Below are 25,092 nucleotides of genomic sequence, written 5' to 3' on the forward strand. Positions count from 1 at the left end.
ATTTATTATACCTGTATAGAATAATTTTATGTGTGCGTGCCTTTGATGCAGATATTGCCCTAAATATAGCAAATAGCCTGAGTTTGCTCGTGTGCCTCTTACCATCTGACACAGCTGTTGGATAGGTTCATCAGGGTATTAGTCACTGTAGTGGGCCAGCTGGCTTTGAAGTTTAATGTCCACATTTTGTTCAGCTGTGGATCCTGTATGCATGGAATTAGGAGTGGTGCAGTAAGTGAGAAGTGTACTAAGTGAGACAATGAAAGTTGTTCAAATTGTTTGTCAGAATGGCCTTTACTTAGCTGCACAATACTCATTTTTATGACATGTTTGCTATGCACACTGTGTATTAGGTATACTGTCAGTGTGGTGGCTTTTATGTAATATCTATTCTATATACTCTGTGTGTGCAAAGGATAAAAACCATCTCGGGAAATGGGTTTTCTTTCTAATCCTGTTTGATTGCTCCCACTTTTAATACACTCTCAAAAAACATGTACATACTTGAAAAACATAAAATAGATGTGATCAGACAAAACTAAATAAATAAAACAACTAAGAAGAAAAAAAAAGACTAAACGAAAGTTATAAAAGTAACCAATTTAGCATAAATTCATCACTTCAGACATAGTAATGTCATTTATTTCACAGACTACAGCTGCACATGCACAGTGTGCTTCACTTTTGAGTTTACTTTGAGGATGACAGAGAGGCCTGTCCTCCTACTTTGAAGGAGGACGACAACAACAGAACTTTGAAGGTGTGCAGTAAATTCTACGCAATGACTAATTTAGTCCTTGGTCATGTAATTCAATACTTATACTCACTGAAAATGGCCAGTATATAGTCAGTTACTATAAATAAATAAAAAGTATTCATTTCAATATTCATTTTATTTTTTACTTAGATTTGTTGTTTGATGTTACCAATAGCTGTCTAGCCTGTGCTCTTGTTAATAGAATGAGCTGGCCTTGCAGATAATGGAGGCCTCCATAATCAAAAATATGATTACCTGTTGATTTGGGTTGAAGGTGTAAAGATTCCTCAGGGCAGACATCTAAATTTGAAACCCCTCAATATTAGCTTTGAAATTCAGAATTGAATTTGACCTTTGTGGTGTATGTGTTCGCTAAACCTTAAATTAGTTTAGTGGCTACGTAACACTTAGACTATTTTATACAGTACTTTTTAATACCTGTAGCAGTAACACAGGTACAACAGGTAGTGGAAGTATGTATTGTATGTATGGCATGTAAACGTAAAGAGGCAGAAGGTTTAAAGTAGAACCAGTGTTGTAAAAAGCTGAAACAAGATGATGTTCAGCTTCACGTGCATGTCTTAACTTGTCCCCACTGAGGATGTGTAATGTTCGGGGCTCCAGGTCCCATCTGCTCAGGTCAACAAAATAAGATGCTTCACCTCCTCTCCTTCTCACTGCAGTCTTTTGACTCAGTGCCAATGCGGTGATACTCTGGGTCATGCTCATCATTTAACTCTGTAAATTCTTAAAGTGCGCCATGAATCAATATTTAAGCCATTCAGGCCTAATGTGCAAGGATAATCTTGAGTTAAATCAATACTTCATTCAGGTCTACATTTAAATAGATGTCTTTCTGTCCAAGGGTACTAAAAGGACACGATATTTTCACGTGTTAAAAGTCAGCATACAGTATGTGGTGTTAATTTTCATCCCGGCTAATGGAGCAGGTGTTTATCTGTGTACTGTGTTACAGTAGTTCCTGGGAAGGTATATTTCACATTGGCAGGTGGGAAAAATCTTTAAGGTTGTTTAAGGTAAGTTGTTAAAACACATTACAGAGAAACTATTAAAGGTTACATTTGAATATTTAATTGCCTATATTGTGATTTACTGTTCTTAGTCAACATTTGACATTAGGAAATGTATAGACATAAGCTGTGAATGTACAGTTACTGCTACTGTAAGTAGCTTGACATTAACATTTGAATTTATTTTTATTTGGTGGTGGTGTGCTTTTATTTTCTCCAAATATAGAAATTAAATGCACTATATTCTTTTACTATAACAGCATATAAATTGTTTACCACACAAGAGCATTCCACCTTGTACAAATTTGTATCCAAATTAGTCTTAAAATTTAATTTTTATATTAAGCAGTAACATATTAAACTGATAGGAAGGCACAATATTTATATTAGGCACTGACATTTATATTGACATCAGCACTGACTGACAACACCATTGATTTATCTACATCTGGGTTGGGCAACCCATGTTACTCAGTGGCCGCTGCCCTGCTTGTTTCTCAGCTATACCTGCCCTTCCAGCTTCTGATTGGCTGAACACACCTGATCTAGGTAATAACTAGTGGGTAAGGGCAGGGTGATGAGCATGGATTGACCACCCCTGGCTTAGTTTAAAATAAAACGTCGGTCTGACACTTTAAGTACATTTTGTTTTAGCTTAGAAATCTCACTGTGTGTGTTCAACTCTGTTTCTGTTATCCAAACACACTCAATGAAACGAAATCGGTTTATTTACAAAAGATATAACATGTCATATGTCATGTTATGCATAGTTGGTCAATTGTCCTTGTTCTTTTACCTTGTTTGTCATGTCTCAGATTTTTAGAGTTGATCATTTCTTTTAGAACACCCACATGAGAATGACATTTACTTTGTGAATAGTGATGAAGGGATGTTTAAAGAGAGGGTGGATGTTCATTCTACTGCGTGTGGGTTAATGGCCTTGGAGTCATTTTGAATGATACAAGGTTGAAATAATATTTTTGTCCTGTTGTTTCTGCTCTGTTGCTAGAGCCACTGGAACAGATGTCTTCATGTCATAATATGTCCCTGAACTTAGAGCATATGACCTAGACTTATACCACTGTACAGTAAAAAGTGTTGTAAGGCTGTTCTGTATGTGAGTAGGTTTTTGATGTTTTTTCTGTTTGCGATGGGAATGAGCAATAACCTTTCAGCCAACAAACATGGACAATTTGAGGTGAATTCAGTTTCCCACGTTTCTTCACATAAATATTACTGCTCATCGCCATTAATTAAATGTTTTTCAAAGAAAAGGCAGCCTGCCTGTTGTAGGTGGTGTCTCCCACATGCTGGCCTTGTCACACTGGCAGAGATTAGCGACAAAAGACTGGTGTTCTCGTCCTCCCACATGAAAGCAACTAGTTTGAGTCGCTACCAATATATAGACTACAATTTGTTTTCACCAGCACTTTCATTATATTCTGATACAGTGCACCTCTATTGTCCTGTGAATTAATCATTGCTCGGTAGCGTTTCTCCATTAATCTTTACTCTAACTTTGCCTAGGCGCCACAATTATTGGCAATAAAAGAAAATCTTAGGATGATTAGACCCTAGGATGATAATTATGTGCTTCATCCTTCTTGGTTAAAGTTTATTTATGACCTTTTGCCTAGACATTAAATCATATGCAACTAAAAAGGAAAAGTTGATGTAGGATATTGCAAGGCCAGTTTCTTTCATTTCTTGTGATATAAAATATGTAGGTTTGAAGCTGACATCATTACCCACAAACTGCAACAATTAATACACAATAATTTCATCATTATTAAAGCCATGTTGTCAAATGTTCAAAAAAAAAAAAAAAAAAAGTAAAAAATTAGATGCAGCTTCAATGTTTCCCATGAGATAATTGGAAGGAGTCACTAGTGCAGAAGCAATGAAATGATCTATCCTTGGCTTCTCAGTATCTGGTACTTGCATTTGATGCGTTTGTGCAATCAAGACCCTATGGCTGCTGTGTTGTAAGATAATTATTTTCAAAGAGCTCTTTGTTTAAAAACACTAGCATTATGCAAATGAATGTCAAATTCACCACTTATTTACTCATAAATGATTGGTTCAAGTAGGCTTTGATTAAAATAAAAACTACTTCAAAACAAGCCAGGCATTTGTGTGTATGGTAAAAGAAGTGCTGTTTTGCTGTTACATGCTGTTACATGACTGCCTCTCTTGCTTGGTCAGCATTTTTTTTTTTTTTTTTTTTTTGTGTGAGCTGCCTTTTCTGCTTTAGAAGGTAACGACAAATAATCAACCAATATTACACTTGCACATTGCCTGTGCAGTGACAAATCAGCTGTTTGCAGTTGCAACGATATGTGGGGAACAGAGACTCGTTAATGTTTTGTTAAATTGTCTCACTAAGGATTATGTTGCTACCACAATAGTTTTCAGATTCCCCCCCCCCCCCTATAAACGTGCCTGACAGGAGCTTGTTCATTTATAGGATTTTGCAGTGCAGCATTGTTCTATCTTTAACACCAGAGGGAGGCGGTGGTCTTAATGTCATGGTTATACAGTAATCTGTGGCCCACAGGTAATGAACGCATGAAGCATGCACCACAGGCCTTTACCTAGCAATGAACTACTGCTTACCATACAGGGATTTATTCTTGTTTTGTTTTTTTGTAGTAATACCTGTGGTGTTTGTCAGAGGTGTTAGCTTGATTTTCTGGCTGTGGTGGCAAAACAGTGTATAGGATGTGAATGATGTAGTGATGTTTTTTTTTTTTTTTTTTTTTAAATCTTTAAAAAAAAACAAAACACCATCTTCCCCACTAGAAATCTTTAATTTTAATTTGCACGTATACACAGATGATAAAGGGCAATTTACCACCCCCTGCTACATGTCAAGTGCTAACATTCCTCTGTTGTATTTATTACAGTCGTGGCATTTACACCTTAATGATATTGTCCCTTAACTAAATTAAAACGCTGATAACTGTGTTTCATTAAGGAACAGTAAGAATATGTTTTATCTTTTAATGTTTCATTTCATCAAGTCCATAATACGGTCTTCTATTCTCAGTCACCTCACACTCTCAGTATACCCTCGGAAGTTGATTATTGATACTACTAAAAACTAGAAACTTATTTTCCCTGTTCAATAGCCTGGAACTGAAATAATTTTCCCCTGTAATAGCATTGTTAGTCTGCTTTATGGGTGTGTTATGAGTTAGCACAATAGTAATTTTGTGACCATAAAAAGGTTTTTGCTGAATTATTAGTTGTTTGCAGCAGTTTTATTCCTGGCATTGATCTTTTATGTTTGGGTAGTTTCTGATTACTGTAAAGCTCATAGGGGTTATGAGTTTCTATCTACCTTTGTAGCTTCATATTTCAAATTTGCTAAGATATTCATGACACCTTTTCTCCCTTGTTCTCCCCAGGAGAACATAATAGTAGGCCCTTTTCCACCACATAAAATTAGAAACAATGAAAACTTTCATAACTGTGTAAGACTTTGGTATTTTTGGTCATGATAAAAGAAACATACAGTATGTACATTCAAAAACCTTTTTAACATTTTAGTTCCTGGATTATTTGATTGAAAAGTATAGCAAATGTTTAAGGAAGCATAGAGGGCAAGCATTGCACAGGATCCACAGTTAAATATGCTTGTATGGCAAGTCTCTTTGAGCTGGTCACGCTGTAGCAGACTGGAACAGTGTGTCGGCCACATAGTCTGATGGACTAAGATTAGTTTGAAAGCTCAAGTAACCTTTACAAGGCTGGGAGCATGTATGAAACAAGTAGCCGTTCACAGGGGATTATTCCATGCAGCATGTGGATTATTGTCAGTTTGTTAGCTGAAAGGGACAATAAAATAATTCTTTCAGCCAATAATTTGAGTAAATGATGTTAGAAATACACAATTCTAGGACAGTAGATAATATACTGTGAAATATTTTTTGTATGAAAATATTTTGCTTTCTAGCTAATTTTTTTGCATTCAAATTTTGCTAGATCGCTTGATAAATAGTGTCTTTTTTTGCTACATTGCACTGAAGCACAGTGTTGAAGCACTGTCAAGCCAAGCTAATTTCCAAGAAGTTGTCCTAATTGATTGAACAAATTAAATCGCCTCATCTAGTCCCAGGTTAAAAGCCACACATATTGCAGCTGATGGTAAGCTCACAGCTGACATTCATGTCCGTTCTGTGCCTCTGTTAGAACCCATATAAATCAGGGAAAGATAAATCTTTAAAAAAATTTTTAAAAAAAAGTGCCACTACAATCTGATTAGTATTGCTAAATGCTTGAAACATGAATGTTTGTGTTGTTTAAAAGCTGCAACTGGCCTTGTAAACGTTTGCTCTGCCTGACACTGCTGAAGAAAAAATGTTTTCTTCTGCTTCTGAAGAGGCAAAACTAAAAATAGAGAAAAACTACACCAAATCGTTGTGTTGCTAGGCCAAATGTATAGTGAGAGAGCTCTCCCAGCGACTGCCTCTGCTGTTAGTTCAACATGTTCAATTGGCTGAACAGCTGCCGATAGTGGTCCAACTTGATGCAATTGTGCTGAACACACTGCAAAAACCATGGGCGTTGGTCAGCCACAAAAACTCAACAGTGTCCAAAGGCTGACTGTCAGCCTGATGTGTCAGGGCCCTCGGTGTACTCTGATAGATGTTCTGGCACTGTAATCCTCCTCAAACAATGGTGGATGTGAGAATAGAAGAGAGGTTAAGCCCTGTATGTGTATCTGTTACCATGTGTTCAGACTTTTAAATACATGCAGGGAAGGTTGTCTCTTGCCACTCACTCTATGTCCAGATTTATACATATTCAGTAGTGATTGTCAGCAATACTCTGCATCCAATGCTATGAATATTAATTGTCTCTAAGAAAACCATAAACAGAATATAGAAAACTTTTCTCAGGTACCTACAGTTGCATTACTCGTGGCTATGTACCTTATTCCTTCACAGCATTGATATGTTTAATTAAAAAAAGATTGACATTCTGCTGCTTCTGGCTTGTAGCTACATGTGAAAACACTTTGACAGTTCCTCTTGACACTTGGTGAATCCTTGTTTAGTTACATGGGTCACACATACTAACATAGGACAGCTGTCTCCTGGACTATCCTCAGTTTGTGACATAGTTATTGATATTCATCAGTGAGGGTTATTATATAGCAAAACATAACTTTAACATCGAGGTTGACAAGAATATATCAGTCTGTTGTTTTGGTTTATGCTGACAGTTTTCAAGTGGTCATTTATCTGAGCTTGATGATGATGTAGGCGACTAAGTTGGGAGGACCAGATAAGGGTCATAGAATGACCACAATGAGGAAGCTCCATGGACACGTGTGCTGCGTCACACGACTGCTGGTACACATTCTACCACTGAGGGGTCATAAGAGCAGATTCCACAGTGCCTGTCTGAGGGGGGCAGAGAGTTGGTCCATCCTCTTTTCAGGCCCTGACAGCAGCTGCTCTGCCTGGCTTGGGCGCAACAGTGACCTCACACCCCGGAGATATTTTAAAGGGTGCCAGTCAGCAGGGAGATGAGTTCTGAGGTGGTAGGTGCAGAGGCTCAGCGAGCGCAGTATTGATGCGTCTGCACATTGATTATTGCGTCCAAGAAAGATTCTGCTTCTTCTAAGACAAGTTATCTGCTTATGACAGTGGTTGGCCAACTTTTGAAGCTCCTTCTAGGATATGATTCATTAGACGGCCTTTTTTTGCAATGCTGCGGCATTGCCCTATTCCCCGTTTCTCATCGTCTGGTGCTAGGAGAAAGACACCAAATGTTGCCTGTGAGAAAGAGAAGACTTTACATGTTCCACTGGAGAGCCAGGCACTCGACCTGGCAGACCCTAAGAATGTTGCTGCTGAACCGTTACCCCCTCAGAAAGTACTCAAGATATTTAGCATCAACATCATTGCTCAGGGCTTGCCTTTCTGCCGCAGACGGGTGAGTACTGTATGTCAAACAGTTGGGTTTGGTTGAACCCCACAACCTGAAAATGTCGAAGGTCGTGTTACTCTCTCACCCCTAATGCCTTGGTTGTTGTTGCTTTGTGTAACTGCTGTTTTATCAAAATGACAAATTCAAATGTCTTTAATTGCTGTCCTACTCATTACGTTTTCTGTTTCTCAACCCACTGAAATGTTTTCTTTTTAATATTTAGTAACAGATGAACCTTTTCCAGTTCTGTGAAAATTAAGATTTATACAAATTAACATAAAGTTATACCATTTTTCTGTGATTTGCTGTCAACTCGTTTTACAAAGAACTTCCTTTTACTGATGACAGTTTAGAACATGAATATGTAATAGTTTTTTCATTTCGTGTTGCTTAAGTGGTAGTGCAAACATAGGTAACAATAAATTGAGACACTTATCACGTTGATAGATTTTTATTTTTGTCAGATTTACATCATATACTCTTAAAGAAAATAACATTAAAAAAAAAAAAATTCGCTGTCTATGGCTCCACCCATAGCAGAGAACAGACACCGACATATACCCTTAAAAAGGCTGTCGCCAATGAACCTATTTTTAGGTTAAGATTTTAGATAACCACATAAATGGATTAATTGGAGGGAAATCAAGAAAAATGCATTCTGGGTTTGCCACTCATGGAGTAATGTAAAACAAAATAACTTATTTTAAACATGCAAAAATAATGAAGCGCCAATATCTGTCAGTGTCATTCATCATGGTCGGTGTTTGACGTAAGACAAGTGGCAACTTTTTTTGCTTTTATTTGACTTTGTGATTTATTAGAAGTATATTGACAATTTGATTCCTTTTTTTTTTTTTTACATTTTTTATTCTGTTGATCTTGAGATTGAAGTTGTTCTGAAACTTCAGCGTTCTATGACATTAGTAATTTCTTCTTCATGCATCAAATTAGTTTGCACCATATGATCTGTACCAGTAACACTACTTGCATTAAAAGACTTCTGACATTCTTGCTGAATTCTTTTTGCATAATGTGCAGTGTCACTTGAAAGTTAATGAAGTAAGATGCCTCTGAAATGAACCTCAGTGCCGCTCTTGAAGGGCATACATTTACTTAGATGCCGGATTAAGCCAGGTACATGAACATTTAATCTCACATGTATTGTATTACTGGCCGTTTTAGCATAGAATAACTGGTGAAAGTCAGTATTTCTCTTTTTTTTAAATTAATGAATATGATCGTATTTCAGGGTAAATTATATTTTGTAACACAGAAATTAAATACAAATTGGTCATTTGCATTTCAGTGATCAGCTATCTGTATAGAAAAAAGATGCAACATTAAACTCAGATTCCCGCTTCCATTTGAAATCCCCACTTTGCTCACTCACTCTCTGTATGCTTGTCCAAGCTTTCTATAGGAAATTCAGTAACTTTCCTGCAGGTTACTATTTTCTGCCCTGCAGCTGTTACTGAGAAATGTGATTACGATTTAGTTATGATAGGCCAGAATTTAATAAGACACATTACTTGACAGTTGTGACAAGTTCATCTAAACAACTTTAAACCTTAAACCTACAAGGTCTTGACAAAGGGACCTTGCTGCTTTGTATTGGACCCCTAAATTTCAGTGACCTGTTAGTGTTCCCTTAATTTCATCAGAGATAGCGAGACCTAGGAAGTTAAAATACCACCCACTCCAATCTGACAGAAAAATTTGGGGATAGATTGTGAAGTGAGGAGAAAGTGTTGGGAAAGAACTGAAATAGAAATAAGGGTAGCTGTTACATTGACTGGAGAATGTCAGCTTGTCCTTTTTCTGTTCTTGGTTTTCTCTCAGATCAAAGCAAGCTGCTGTGTTGACCAGCTTATTGAGACAAAGGGACTATTATGATGGTTTAATTTTAATTACAGCTGTTTATGCGGTCGTTATACAATAGGTTCCAAATGATAAGCTGGGACAGACCATAACAGGAGTTCCTTCTGAAAATGTCCAGTCAAATCTTCTTTAGCCTCATAGTCACGTCAAATGTAATTTATACAGCACATATGAGTGTAACGTGGGTGTATACAATCTGTATAGCAGACACCTTCTCTCCTTATGCCATGAAGTGGATTAGAGAAAACTCCCGAAAGACTTTACAGTTGGGGTGGGGCGAGATGAAGAAATCTGAGCAAGATAAACACAGAAGGGATTTTTGTGAAATGTGAAATTTTGTGATTCCCTGACAATGAATCCTAATAACTTTGATCATCCTCTGACCTTTTTCTCTAGTAGCATTAGAAGGTTTACATTTATAACTTTGAGTGAAACAATTATTGCATGGGTTGCCTTAAAATGCACATATTTTCATCCCTTTCAGAAGGAATTATAATCACCCTGATGGAAATGGTTGATTTCATTTGACTGCTATGCAAGAGGACCGTGGGGAAAAAAACAAAAAAAACAAAACACCATTGGGATTTTGCCAGGTCTCAAATCAGTGTCAAACCATCTGTATGCCAGAGGCACCACCACAGGAAAGAGTCTTATATATTGTCAAAAAACAAGCATTTTTGTTTGCATTGAAATTCTAAAGCCTTTGCGTGCTGTACGTAATAACCCCATTGACTTTTGTGTCTGTTGTTTAAATAAGAAAATCAGAAGCTGTAGAAGGAAGAATATCTTGAGCTTTCATGTTGTTGACAGTGTGTTTTGCTGGATGTGCTGAATGGAAGGTTCCATGAGGCCAACCTATGGGGCAGAATAGAAGCCACGTGGACTCTGCTGTGCATATGCCAGCTGTCTCCAGTGAATGGCATAGCTGGGATTACTCAGGTTCTGTGCAGGATGGTAGAGCCTAAGTCGCCCTAAACTTTGTCTTCAGAAAGGACTAAGTTATGCTCTGAAAGACATTTTTGTGTGCCAGCTTTCTATCTTGCTGCCTGGGTTAAATTTTCATGGGAGACTTGGAGGAAATTGTCGTTTTTTGTTATTTGTAAATATGCCGATTCCAATTCAAATCTTTAAATGGACACAGACATGGGTGGATTCTATGAGGCGGTGGGGTTTCTATCTATAATGTCTCTTGAGGAACTAAAGTGAGATCTACCCATCCCTTGAACATCTCATACTGTAGTGATAAAAACAGTCCTGGGTTAAATTTCCAATTTCCCACACTGTATTTCCGGGCGCCAGAATGGGCATCCAGCTGTTACAGGAGATAGTGATCAAGATATAGAGCATTAACAGCAGGACATTTTAGTTGTGGTATTACTTTTCTCACCCGCCACACCCTGCACTGCGCGCCTTTTGAGTAAGGTGATCTGGACTTGCCCATAGCAGCTATGTCTATATCAACAACTATCAGCAAGATGCATTTACTGTTTGAGCAGGTGGTGTGGGTGTGTTGTAATTTTCTTTAGCTACTTTCCCTGCAGCTTTAGAGTTTCTTGTAGTTATGTATGCAGCCTATTAGTGAGAGTCACACACACAAGCTACTGTATTTCTTTCCTCTGTTTAAATTTTGCTGGTTTCATTTGTTGGTCTTTGTCAATCTGTCATTCTGTGAGCTGTTGTTATCCTGCTGGGCTGTTGGTCTAAGATGCATATGTATTCATCCATGGAAGCTTGTCCCCCTGTTGCTACCGATTTATACTGTGAACTGGTTAAGACAGGTCAGTCAAATTAATTAAGAGGACGACTGTGAGCTGAGAACAGCTAATTATCAAGTTTTATACACATTTTCTTATAAATAAAAAAAATGTCTTCTTTTGCTGTTTGTATGCACTGTTTTTTTAAAATGCTATTCTTGTGAACATATGCCTAGATACTCTGAGGAGATACAGATTCACTTTCTATTCGAGTTGTGTGTCCCTCTCCAGAATGTGACATGATACCATGCTGAATCTTGCTGCTCGGAGCTCAGGTGATCTGATAGTGTTGTTTATTTTTACTATTAATTTTTCTAAACCAAATCTTTTCCTCAAACCTTGATTTCATCTCAAGTACTTGACTGTGTTTATGTGATGTTAGCATCAGTCACTGTCTATGCTGCTCTTTACTGTGAAAATGCTAACTAATAACGAAACAGTGTTGCAGGACATCTTCTTAGCAAAGTAAGTAACCTGAAATAAATTTTATAACGAGGTTTAATGTGGCAGCGGGAAGCCATTCTCTAGTGCTTAGAATGAAAAGTAGGTACAGTAGGAGCACAAACAGCGGCAGCCACAGAAAAACTAAATTTGTGCAACCCAACAAGCACTTGATAAAATACTAACACCAGCAATGCAGATTTTAATATGCTCTTTATTATGCAGTACTAAGTTTAAGTAACATAAATTAATTCCCTCACAGTCTCTAGTATATGTACAGTAAACGTGAAAGAAAAGCTATATATACACACACGTGCTCCCAACATTGTGATGCTCCTACTGTGCCTGATTTCTTCAGTAAATCACTTTAGATAAGCTGGGTGTGCTGAAGGAGCAGCTGCCTTTTTTAACGTTGGTCTGTGTAGATAACTGTTTTAAGGAAAGTGAATCTCCCCTGGCAACATATTCTGCTTCACAAACAACATCACTTGGCTCTTTTAACCATGTTTCTCCTGGTTGTGGGTAGGCACATGCAGAATATTGTGTTTGACAGGACAAGAAAGTAATTAATCTTCTGAAGTTTTTATTCTTATTTTTTCCCCCTTACTACCACTGCTGATGCAATAGATTGTAACACATAGGAGTGAAGTTGGCATGAAGTTGAAGAAAGATTCCTGTCTTAGTTGTTCTATTGTACTGTTTGACTTAGAAGTTTGTTATTTCTTTTCTTGGTTTGCACCATTATTTCTGATGAGTTTAAAAAAAACTAACTCCTGTGGTTAATTGCATTTTTAGAAAAACAGAAGCTTGGTCTTTATTATTTTACCATTATGCAACCATTCATTTATCTGTGTGTTGACCTTTCTAGTTCTCTCCTCCCTGTCCAACTGATAATTTGGACCCACTGCCACCCACTCTCCAGTTCACTGGCACCGTTGCAGCTTTAGTTGTGAGGATTTAAGCTTTTCTGTCGTATGTGATAGTGAATGGTTTATTTTACGTTACTGGGCAAAACAAGACGGATGGGAGCTTTAGGATATTATGATCTGTTTCCATCAATCATGTCATAAAGATTAATAATAATACAAATAATTTGGTTGCAGCCCTCGTTATGTATGTTCAAATAGAGAGGCTGCTGTACTATGTTCATTTTAAGTTATAGAACTTTTTTTTTTTTTTTTGCTTGCTTGCCACAGAGTCGTCTGATGATGTTACCTCTGTGTAGTTAGTCTCACTGGTTAAGCACACCCAGGGCACCTCCATGAGCCTGTGATTGAAAGACAGCTGATTTCGTCCTCTTGACATAAAGCCTGTGTCTCTGTCCTGAAGTAACCACAGTGCAGCGCAGGAGGTTGGATTCCATTGCCCTTGGGCTCCAAATAACACAGAGGGGAGGAAGGCATCTGCCATTGGCTATTCTGAGAAGCAGTCCCATTCCAGGGAGCGCACAGAACCAGTCAGCTAGCTGCCCAGCACCCAAATGAGCCAAACTGTTCTGTTTACCCCAACTTTTAAGTGGTGACTCGCAATTATGCCAACAACAAATGCTGGTGTAGTTTCTTTTAAAACGCTGCTCTGATGTCACATCCAGCTTCCGTCTCTGTTTTTGACATATTCTAGAAAAAAGGGATACATTTATAAATACTAGTTTTTTAAAAAAATATTGCAGTAACTTTATAAGCATCTGTATTTTGCCCTTGTCTTTTTGTTATATGTCAGTGGCTGAGAATGTCAAATCATCTTTAATGACTGAGCGCTCTTTGAATTTTGGCACGGTACATGTTTAGTAAACCTAACCCTGATCGAAATACCACTTGAGTTCAAGCTGGGGGTGTATAGTGCTGTGTTGTGGTGCTTTTACATACAGAGCATACTGCATAGTACTGTTTCCACCTGCTTACAGGGCTGCCTGAAGGCACTGACATTTCCCACGGTGCTAGATTGGGGCTGAGAAAAGATAACGTCTCAGGAAAGTGTCACGCCTCATAAAGATTGTTTCTTTAACTGAAGACCTGAAGCAAAATGAAACCTCTCAAACACGATCTTTCACACATATCAACAGCTATTTTACAGCTTATTTAACTCCAGTTAAATAATTCATCTCTTTGTGTTCCATGGCCCACACATACATAATTCAACACTAATGGACACATTCAGTAGACCCGGATCGAAATAAGCCACTTGGGTAACCAGCTCTAGAGGTTACTGCATTTTATTAGTCGTTGTGCTGTGTTCTAAAATCTGTTTTGTTTTTTGCCTCATGCACAAAATCAACAGAAGCTTTTATTTGCATTAAAATCATGGAAATTTTATTTTGTATTATTGCCGATAACCTATTTTCATAAACAGAATCTTACAATCTTACAAGTGTTTGGGTGTAATGGTATACAAAACCTATATTTTCTGCTTGTTATTTCACACGTTTCATTGTCTGGTTTGAAGTGCAGATCTCTGTGTTGAAAAGAGGTGTTGTATGTCTGAGCTTTAAACTGAATTTAGTAACATTTGACTCAAAATCTGATGGGATTTTTGAGCCTTTATGTTGCCAGGCTACTGTCAGAGAAACTAGATCACATTAAAACCACACAGTCCTGATGAAGCAGAATAGTTTAGTTTTTCTGTCGACATTCTAACTAATCATTTATTAAGGAGTCATTGGTGGTTTGAGTATCTGAAAGACTGTGTACACGTTACTCTCTACAAATTGCTCTTCATGAAAGTTACTATATGGGCAAAGTTTTGATGGAAACACATGACATACTTGGTTGTCTTTTCAGACTGATGGCTGCAGCTACGTTGACTGTGTAATAGTAGCATCAGTTTTATGTTGATGTGATTCTATCTTTACAATTACACTTAACTGGCTCCCGAAATTTGAGTTGTCAATCAATTATTCTGGTCCTTTTTTCTTGCCTTAGTATCAGCATTTCTAAGCGTTGACCTTCAGCACTCCAAAACTCTCTTCCACAGTGTCCTGTCCATTGTAAGCTGGTCATCAGCAAAGAAAGCCTGGGAATGGATAGCTGGCTGGCTGTAACTGATGCGGCCATCTGCATAATTCGTCTAATCTGTGTATGAACCCTGCTGTCGCAGTCACAGTGTGTTGCCTTTGATGCTCACTTCTGATATACTGCTGGGCTTTCTGGACACTTGCTGCAGTCAGTGACTTTCTGCACTCTCAAACAGCAGCGGAAATGACAGCGTCTGGTGTCATAGTTTTAAAGTTGTTTCACCTGTTGTTGTTCCACAGTTCCTGTGCTCAAAGTTAATTAAGACCTGCGCTGTCAGTCAAGGCACCTTTTTAATATCAGCAAAAGGACAGTGTTGTGAAAATCCAAAGGGATATTGTTGAAGACAATTTGTTTTGTAAGCAGCTGTTAAAACACCCTATACAACCTACAGCTCTTCATGCTGATTAAGACAGACTCTGTAAAGACAAAACCTTGAGCTTGCTTCCTCTCAATTTTCACCTGCACTTGATGGATTATCAAGTGCCTCTTTATTACTTCAGCAGCAGGAAGATGACATTATATAGGTGCGTATACAACTTGCATATGTCAAGCCGGTGGCACACGTGTGTTTTTGACTGGTTAAGCAGAAATTTGAATACATGTGAGAATAAACCACCTTGACAAACCAAAAACAAATGATCAGAAAGCTTTTTAAAAGGGGAAAGAAAAATGAAGAGTGTGACCTATGATAATATTGCTCTGATACAATGCAAGTCTGCCAGTGCTAAAGCTGTATTTTAGCAGTTTAACTCATTCATATCTGGTGGCCATTTTCAATTGCTTCAGGGCTATCAGAAAATGTGAAAAATTCTTATGCACCACATTAGTCTGTTGGGTTTACTTAATTGTTACATAAAAATCTGTGCTGGCCTGTGAAAACAATGGAGAAATGGCTTTTCTGCAGCTATTTTGATGATTGATTAATCTTTTTTTAATCTTTTTTTTTTTGTATGAAGAAAATGCTAAAGCTCTTTGGTGCCAGCTTCACTGTGATTAATCGCTGGTTTTTGAGAGAAATTTTTGGGGGTTTTGGACTATTGGTAGAAAACATTTAAAGGTGTGGATGCTTGAATCCGTGATACTATTGTTCACTAATATTTTATTGGCAGAAGATTCTTGGCTTTGCATAATGGATAGGGACTTGGACTTGTAACCTGAAAATTGCAGGTTCGAGTCTCAGGTCCGGCAGGAATTGTCGGTGGGTCGGAGTGAATAGGCAGCGCCCTGTCCGCCTTCAATACCACGATTGAGCCTTGAGCAAGGCACCAGAACCCCAACTGCTCCCCGGGTGTGTGTTCACTGTTGTGTGTGCACTTTGTGTGTTAATGGAATATCCCCATTGTGGGACTAATAAGTGTAACTTAACTTAACTTAATTAATCACTAATGAAAATAAGAATTAGTCGCATTAGTTTCTTACTAATTTTCTGAAACATAATGCAACAATCTTTCAAAATATGACTTCTATCTAAACTGTCCAGCAAGAGAAATGTGACCTAAAGTGAACATGGTATCTTCTCTGAGATGTACAGAAATTCCATTTGTGGCTTTCAGTGGTCAAGCAATCATACTGAGTCTATATGTCCTGATTCATCATCTGACATTGATTAGCACTTTGTATGGTGTGAGAGGTGATGGATGACTGCCAGGTTTAGGCCATGACATCTGTATCTATAATTTGCAGACATTATAAATGATCTTGGTTGTGGTATACTCTACTGCTAGACCTTATAAGTAAGACCATGTTTAGACCAAAAATATCAGTTTAAAAAAAAAGTTGCATTGCCACAGGTACTTGTAAGAAAATGAAATATGATCCAGGAGGTTTAGTTTGAGGAGTACATCCATGGGTTTGAAGGCTTATCACATACCCAAATGCTGCTCTGTGGTTTATACTACTATGAGGCAAGATTTTACAACTCGGGAAAGTTATTGCTGCGGCAATCATTTGATCTTTGGTCACAACGTTCCAAGGTAAACAGGAGAATTAACACTGCTAATGTTATGGAGTAGTTTACTAAGGATGTACATATGAACATATTTTGTTGCATTGCAGCATGGTTTTTCACCCTGCATTTGTTTTTGTCCTCTGTTCAAGAAGACCCCTGCAGTACCAACACAGAGGGCTTATTGAAAACAGTGAGGAAGCTGTTTTTTTTTTTTTTTTTTGACACAATGCTACTTTCTGTTTGAATGCAGCCGAACACATAATCCCCACATTCTTAGTTTTCTTTTTACTGTCTGCCCACACTGAAGCAAAAGCTTCTAAATAATTACTAAACTTGTTCCATTAAATGAGGCAATCTGTACTGTCCTGACTTTCTACATTTTAGAATTTAAAACATAAAGGCATTGTTCCTGTGAGGAGGTGGTAAATGGGTCTTTACTAAAGTAAATGTGGTGACTCGGAAGGTAAATGGTGCTTTGACTGTGCAGGACTAAAGTACAATATGTACAATATTTATTTTTTCAAATTAGTTTGAAAATAAACCCCTTAAAAGCATCGACACTGAGATTAACAGTCATGAATTAAAAAAATTCTAGTAATGATTATAAGAAAAAAATAATTCCGTAAGGAAAAACAGCATAATCTCAGCAAGAACATCTACTGCACAAGACCTCTCCTGCAATACCATATACAGAAAACATTCTTGTCCAGTGACTTAGAAGTGTCATTTATCATTTGGTCTATATAAAAACAGAAAAGTTAAAAGTGATCCACGAGGTTCTGATTCACTATGTGCATGATTTTTCTTGCCAAAGCAACTTCGATTTCCAAAGCATGAAGTTTACTTGTAAATGCATATAAATTCCTTGTAGATGTAATTGATAGCAAATCAAACAAATTTTGCAAAGCAACTCTAAACAATATAAGAAATGTGTCTGATGAAGAACAGATGGCTTGAAGACGATCTTGTTTTTGATGGAACTATGACACAACCCAAATGCGATGCAGCAATGTTAACTTGATATGGAGTGCACTTCTTGTCTTGTTGATGCTTTATAGTTACTGAGTCTCATGTGAAGTAGTACGCTGCCATTGGGTGAAGTAGTTTATTTGAGTGGCATGGAACCACAAGCTAACAAAGCAAAGAATTGGCCAATAATATTGGGATAGTGTAATCCACAAATGTAGCCAGCGATGTTTTGTTCAGCTGACCTCCTCGGTGCCTCTGAAGACTAACTTGAAAAGGCACTTTGAGAGCGGCTTTTGAGAAAGTGTTTGGAATCATTATGGCAATTTGTTAGAATACTTTGGTTTGAGTGTTTACAGTGCATGCAACTTAAAAATTAATCACTAAAAATAAACTTGAGAAATAAGTTAAGAAATATGAGCAACTGTGGAATAAGTGAAAAAATAAGTGGACTTTCATTCTTGTGACTAGATGCCTCAATTTTCTCACAGCATATGGACCTCTGTGACTTGTGCGTAGGAGTTGTAGTTTTCACATTTTGCTTTCAGACTAACAACCGCACACTATCATTGTACTTGACTGTTTCAGCTCTAGGTTGTTCCTTTTAAGCCAAACACAATCATTGCTCTGCAGGCTTGGCGATGTACCATTTCATCTGATGCTGCTCTGTGTAATTGGAAGAGAAGCTGGGAAACTGAAAGAAATTTCTATAAACTAAAAGAGAATTTCTTCATTAGTCGTAGTACAGGACATCACATACGTCAGACAGCCTTTCTTACAGAGCTGTAAATTGGTCCTCTAGTCCTCAGCCTTACAGATAGCAGTTTTTTTTAACAATGCTAACACGGTTTTAACACTTCCGTAGTTATCGCATTTTTATTCTGTGCACAAATAGTACTGGAATCCTGCTCTCGCTCTTTATCACATAACTATTTACTCTTTCTTCCACTTAGAGGAGTTCTCAGGTTTTGCTTATTCTGTGTGAATTTGCCAGCAGGTTACATGCCACTTAAGAATCACTAACACATTTTCCTAATTACCTCAAATGTTACAGTGCAAATACTGCAAGTTTGTACATGGTTCTACTCTTGTTACATTCACTAAATTATATCAGACTCTTTAGGTTTGCAGCCCGTTGAACCTGCTCATAATGCAGAAATCGACTCATGTCGTGTATAGCTATAGACGATTGTTTAACTAATAGATTTTTTTCCCCCTTTCTTTTCTCCTATGCCCTGCAACCCTGTTATGGAACACTGTGATCACACAGGTAAGAATAAACTTTATATTTTGTTAACTGATGCATGCAACTGATGTTAGCATGTTTCTTCTTATGTCATTTCATGTGTGGAACAACAAAAAATGAAAGCAATCCCACAAACTTTTGGCTGTAAAAACTCAAAATGCAGCTTTGTTACCTCTAGGGGGCAGCATAAACTAAAAGTTAATGATCAGGGCATTCGATAGCTTAGTGTAACCCAGGACCTACCCCATGTCAAAACACTGCTGTGTTTGTACATTGCAGTTACATGTATATAAACAGCCCGTGATTGCTTGGACCTTGCTCTTAGTTGTGTTTTGGACATTTTCATTGTAGAGTCTGACAGGGATGCTGTTGTTGATGTAGATGTTTTGTATTAGCAGTGGTCTTTTTGGCTCTATGGTCATACTTAAGTTGTACAATTGTGGACATGTCCACATCACCTATTTTGTGCCTATTAACGGCATGATTTCCACTGATCTCCATTTCCAAGTATAGATTTTGAAGAAATTAGTATTTGTATGTAGTTCACATGTCTTTCAGACACACATCTGCTGTCATTCAAGCACCTGCCATCTCTTTGTCTTATTTTCCACATGCACACTTCTGGCTAAGAGCTTCAGTAAATGTTCAGGTTGTTATGACGACTATGCATGCAGCACTCAATACTACATTAAGAGTCTGAAGAAGCTCTTACACTGTTGTACATCTCTGTAGGTTTAATGTAGTGACAATTGTACAAAAAAATCAGCACTAAAGGTCAGTGCTAAAAATGTAATAGTTGGTTAGTTCGGTTTTGAGAAACAAAGTTCAATACAGTCACATGCCAAACTTCTAGTGAAATATATTGTTTCAATTTTTACCTTGGTAATTCTTTAAACCGAGTATGTGGTAGTTGCTTAATTGTGCGCTTACTGGTTTGAAAAACACAGAGGATAAAATAGTTTTTTATGACTCTAATGTATGCTGTCATACATATTTTCTCTAAAGTCTAATCAAATGCCAGGCATATGTGTAAGTGCTGTGTCATAAGGTATTGTTGACTGTTGGCTGTACCTTTATTTGTCTTCAGTGGTCTGCAGTCCTTAATTCCTTCCGTATTATTCTTTGATTAATGATAGGTTACCTTATTGTTTGGCTCTCAGTCATATACCTGTGATTTGGAAGTGAAAATTACCCAGCATTCAGCTTGGCTGAACAAGAGTTAGAAGAAACATGAGTCACCAGATGTAAAGTGGCTGCCTGCATAACATCTGGGCATGGCAGTGGTAAAGGGGCAATACAGGGACCTGGTGCAGTGTCTGTGCACTGCCACTCTTTTGTGGCACCACTAGGTCAAGCACTGCATCTCTGTTTTTGCTTCGCTTTACTCTGCATTAGTGTGAGTGTATACCCCAGAAAGGCTTTCAATAGGCCATAGGCCCATTCTATTGCACTGTTTCACAACCTAGTGCTGAATTTTAAATCCAGTTAATTACACTATGGCTCCAGTGTACAATTTCTTTGGCGACAAAGTCAAAAGAGCATTTTGTTTTGTATGTTACACAATACTCACATATTTTCTCAGACCAAAATAATTATTTTGGAAAGTTGAAGGTTTCAGCTATGTTATGGTTGGTTTGATAAAACCAAATAGGCCTATTTTCTGCTTATTAAAAAACTATAATTACTTATAATTAGCACTTGACTGGTAAAACAGATAAATCATAGCTAATGTGTACTGTGATGGGAACAGTTTAACTGTTCATGTTTGATCCATCTTATTTAGGACTCATTGTTTATAAAGAAAGTCGAATAATTTTTTAGTGTTTAGTTTAATATTCAAAAGTACTTAAATTGATAATAAAAATATAAAATAGATACAAATGTAGTTAAAGTTACCATTTGGATAATGAGATCAAATCTAGAAGAAAATAAGTTTAAACTGATTTCTTAAAACACTTAATTTTAGATTAAAACCATGAAATGAGAACTTTGATTATAATAAATGATCTGCCTTGTATTACACTTCATTTTTAAAGCTGTCATCAGCAACTATAATACAGCAGTCCATTGCTACAGCCTTTATATTCAAGCCTCCATCTTTACTGTGGAATTAAACAGAACCTCCTTTAATATCCATTGAAACAGTATAAACAGGAGCACATCTACTATTAATTTTCCCTGTGATTCCATGAAAGCATTGACATTTTTCAGTTCTGACAGGTGTCTAAAGGCATGAGAGGCATAATAACAAGTTCCCAGGCAGCACGTCTGCATTCATGTTGAGGTTACATCGGGCTTCACAGAAAGCACAAGGCAGAAAAATCCCTGTTGCTCTCTCATCTGCCTCATCGTGCATTGGTGTGTAGTATTCCACTGGTCCACATGTATTCTTGGTGCTCAGGACAGCTTTGATTTCACATTTATTAAAAGCATTGTCCACGTAGAAAAGAGTAAGAATCTAATTTCAGGTTCTCATATTGATTCTTATGCTCAGCCAACTGCCTGAGTGCATATGTCAAAGTATACACACTTTATCTCGGCGTGAAGGGAAATTATTTTGCTGCTGAGGGATAATAATGGAGGAGTACCATTTGGGAAAGGTGCATGTAAAAGCAGTATTTCAAAAACCTCCAGTGTTTTTTGGAGTGTTATCAACATCTCAAGGTGCTCAGACATTAAACAGGAGGGAGTAGCATTAAATGCCTAACTAGAAAGTGTACGTCACCCATATATATGTGTGTGTGTATATGTATATGTATATGTATATATGTATATATATATATATGTAAATATATATATATATATATGTATATATATATATATATGTAAATATAAATATATATATATATATATATATATATATATATATATATATATATATATATATATATATATTTGGTTGTTACAAACAGTGTGAGCTTGCTTTCAGTCTGTTTTTGTTGTGTTTAAGCATGCACTGAGTTTAGATGGACAGAAACAGATCTTTTTAAAAAGTTAAACTATTAGAAACTATTAAATCGTTTTGATTGCACAACAGTACTAACTGTACATTTTCTATTACTGTAGAATAAATGTCTTTAGGTTTTCAGGTGTCAGCAAGTCAAAATGAGCAGTTTAATGACCTTGTTTTAATGACATTTAGAACGTTTCAGTTGATTTGGTAACTTAAACTGAGAGTGGGTCCAGAAAACAGTTGATAATGATAGTAATAATTACTTCAGACATTAAGAGATTTTGGGTTTCAGTTAAGACTCAGCTTGGACAAAAGCCAGTCATGCTCAGAATAGGTGTTGATGTTCGCTGACCTTAGAAAGTTTTGTCATTTCTCACGAAGTTTGCATTATGTCTTTGGACAAGCCCCACTATCCCTGGATTTTTAAATGAACTAAAACAAAGTATACAAGGTCACAGCTTGTGACTCTGCTGCATTTCTCCCAGTCCCACTGCAGTTTAGCTGTGTTTGTTTTTTGTGGCCAGGAATTGAATATTTACCCTCATGCAGTTCCCTGAAGAATGTGGATTTTGATTAGCAATTCATGGCCTCCTTAAGGCAGTATAACAAAACAATCAATATCTTCTCCTCTGATGAGGATGGGGGGCAAGTTGTAGGGATTAATTTACTAATACAAAATGGAAAATCAATGATGTGCTTCTTACAGAACTGCACACATAGGGGAACACAAACCAACCGGATCTTCTGAAGTTTGTTTTTATTTCCATCTGAATTGTGTCAGTAGTCTGTTATATTACCATGATGGATGACAATGAAAGGGCTTCCATGACTACATTAGATTTTCCAGCTACGTCTCCTAACTGAGCAGCAACATCCGAAGCCTTTCATTTAAACAGAAGCATGATGTAATTACCATGGCCTCATTGCTCTGCTGGTTACTCCTCTCACTTGTTTACCATTAGTCCAGTGGAAAACACATTGGCTGTTGGGGACACACTTCAGGTTTAGTGAAGTTAAAGGTACTCATGAATTAAAGTTAACTTTTAGATGAAGACATTTCCCACTACTATCTATTTGTGACTGCTGACTCCTACTTATCTATTGGAATACACTGTGATGAATCATTACTAATATTAAAACATGCACAGTATAGCTCTGAGACATTTGAGGCATATTGGTTTTTAAAGGACACTTTCCTGGATTAATTGATTTACACATTAAAAGCTTCTCCTGGGGAGAAGAAGTGAGCTTATTAGACCTCAGTAGCATGCTTCTCATGTCTGCATCAGGCGCAGGGCTGCATACTAGTATACCTGAATCTCTGACCAAACTGACACCAGGTGGTTGTGCCAGTTTACACAAGGAAAAGAATACATGGAATAAAAAAAGATATCTTTGATTCTACAGCATTAATATTGATTTTTTTTTTTTTTTTTTTTTGCTTTTTTGTTAGTAGTACTCTTTTGAAACAAGTTTACATTGGGATGATGGGAATTCATTTTTTTTTTCTCAGAAAGCATTTGCATTGTGGAATAATTTGAATCTCACATTAGTTACATTGATTTTACTCTCTAGACGTTCTCTTATTTGCCTTTAACAGGGCCTATTTTTAACACATTGCTTCATAAAGCTATTAGACAGACATCTATGCTAATATCGATAACTTCAAAAACTTCAGAGCTTTATGAAACTAATGTTTGTGACAGGGTTTTAAATACTGACATATAGTATGACATACTATATCACCAGGCTACAATCAACCGAAATGTTATAACCTGCTGTTTTGTGTTTTTTGTTTTTTTGTTGTTTTTTTTTAAAGCCAACAAATTCCCATTTGCCAGTATAGTTAAATGTAGTGATTTTCCGAACCACAGAAGGATATGAAATATTAGCTTCTGAATGCCTTATTCAACTGCGAAAAACATGTAATCACTTTGAGAAGTTCATGTGTCTGTTACATTTAACAAAGTCAGTGGAGATGAAGTTACCTTTGGTGTAGTAAAATTGCTTAAAGCTTACAGTGTCCACAAATGCCTCATCTACCCTGATCTTCTCTGGGCCTCCCTTACGCCTCTTTACAACATCAGCATGCTACAGTGGGTAAGAGAAAGTGCTGATTTGGTCTGACTGGCCTCTTTAATTTATGATGAGCATGGGATAGTCGAATCCTGTGGGGCCGCCAGAGAGACTTGTGGCCAGGTTGTCCTGCTGCTCCACCCCCTTTTCCAGCTGTAGATGCACCTGCCACGTCATTGCAGCTTCTTCGTGAGCAGCTTCTCCTTATTGCTATTGAGAAAGGTAGAACTTAGACTTAAACTTTTTTTAGGTACACAGAGGGATTTAAAAATATAACCTTTTTCTGAGGATAACATTGGTGAAATCATTCTTTATAATAGAAAACCCACTGTTCATGACTTTTACTTTGTTGAGAAATGAGAGTTTCTACAAATGGCATATTCTAAATCAAACCACTTAGTTGTCCTCAGACTTTGTTTACTATAAGGTTACGGAATTAAGTTCTCTTTTGCCAGTATACAAATTCCTGTTTAAAATACTTGGGAAAGATTTTATGACCCCTAGAGCTGACAGGCGTTTTATAGTGTTTTAGATCATTTATGGACCCCTAACAAACTGTAAAACAGGAAACTATGTTGTAAAACCATTTTTCAAAGGTAAGCACATAAGACATTCAATTTCACAGTATGTGTTTTTATACCAAAGCTGTTACAAAGTAGAATAAATGTGGTAACCTCCATTATTTATAAAACAACCCCCGCATATTTAAAAAGGGCAGAATTACTCAACATAAAAAGTGTGCATTGGGGAGTGCTTCCTTTGCCATATCTGAGCAAATGCTTATTTTTCATGACTCAAATCATATTCTCACACAAGAAATACATCGGGATGATCTAATGAAAGTGAAAGCTTGAAATCAGTAATATGGAAAATCAAGAGTATTGGTTATAGCTCCCGTCATGTATCACTGGTGATCAGATACAGATGCCAAAACCAGCAAATACAGCTGAAGTGCAGCAGAGTTTACAGCCATACATCTTGATCACTTCATGCTGAACTGTTAAGACTGCTACAAACTTGTAGCAGAAATTGCATGCGACAAAATGATGAGACACACATTCATGGGACAACAGACAACTTTTGGAAACCCG

The 25,092-nt window shown here is 37.2% G+C and overlaps 1 protein-coding gene across 1 annotated transcript in view; it reads left to right on the forward strand.

The window, feature by feature from the left end:
- The first annotated feature begins 7,298 nt into the window (after nt 1–7,298).
- fbxw7 (F-box and WD repeat domain containing 7) overlaps nt 7,299–25,092 on the forward strand; it is a 54,968-nt gene continuing 37,174 nt past the window's right edge. Inside the window, exon 1 of the mRNA XM_026302856.1 lies at nt 7,299–7,734. Coding sequence (XP_026158641.1) covers nt 7,507–7,734 — 228 coding nt within the window. The 5' untranslated portion in view covers nt 7,299–7,506. The remainder of the gene's footprint in view (nt 7,735–25,092) is intronic.

The sequence above is a fragment of the Mastacembelus armatus genome, chromosome 1 (genome assembly GCF_900324485.2).
Source record: "Mastacembelus armatus chromosome 1, fMasArm1.2, whole genome shotgun sequence".
Taxonomy (NCBI): domain Eukaryota; kingdom Metazoa; phylum Chordata; class Actinopteri; order Synbranchiformes; family Mastacembelidae; genus Mastacembelus; species Mastacembelus armatus.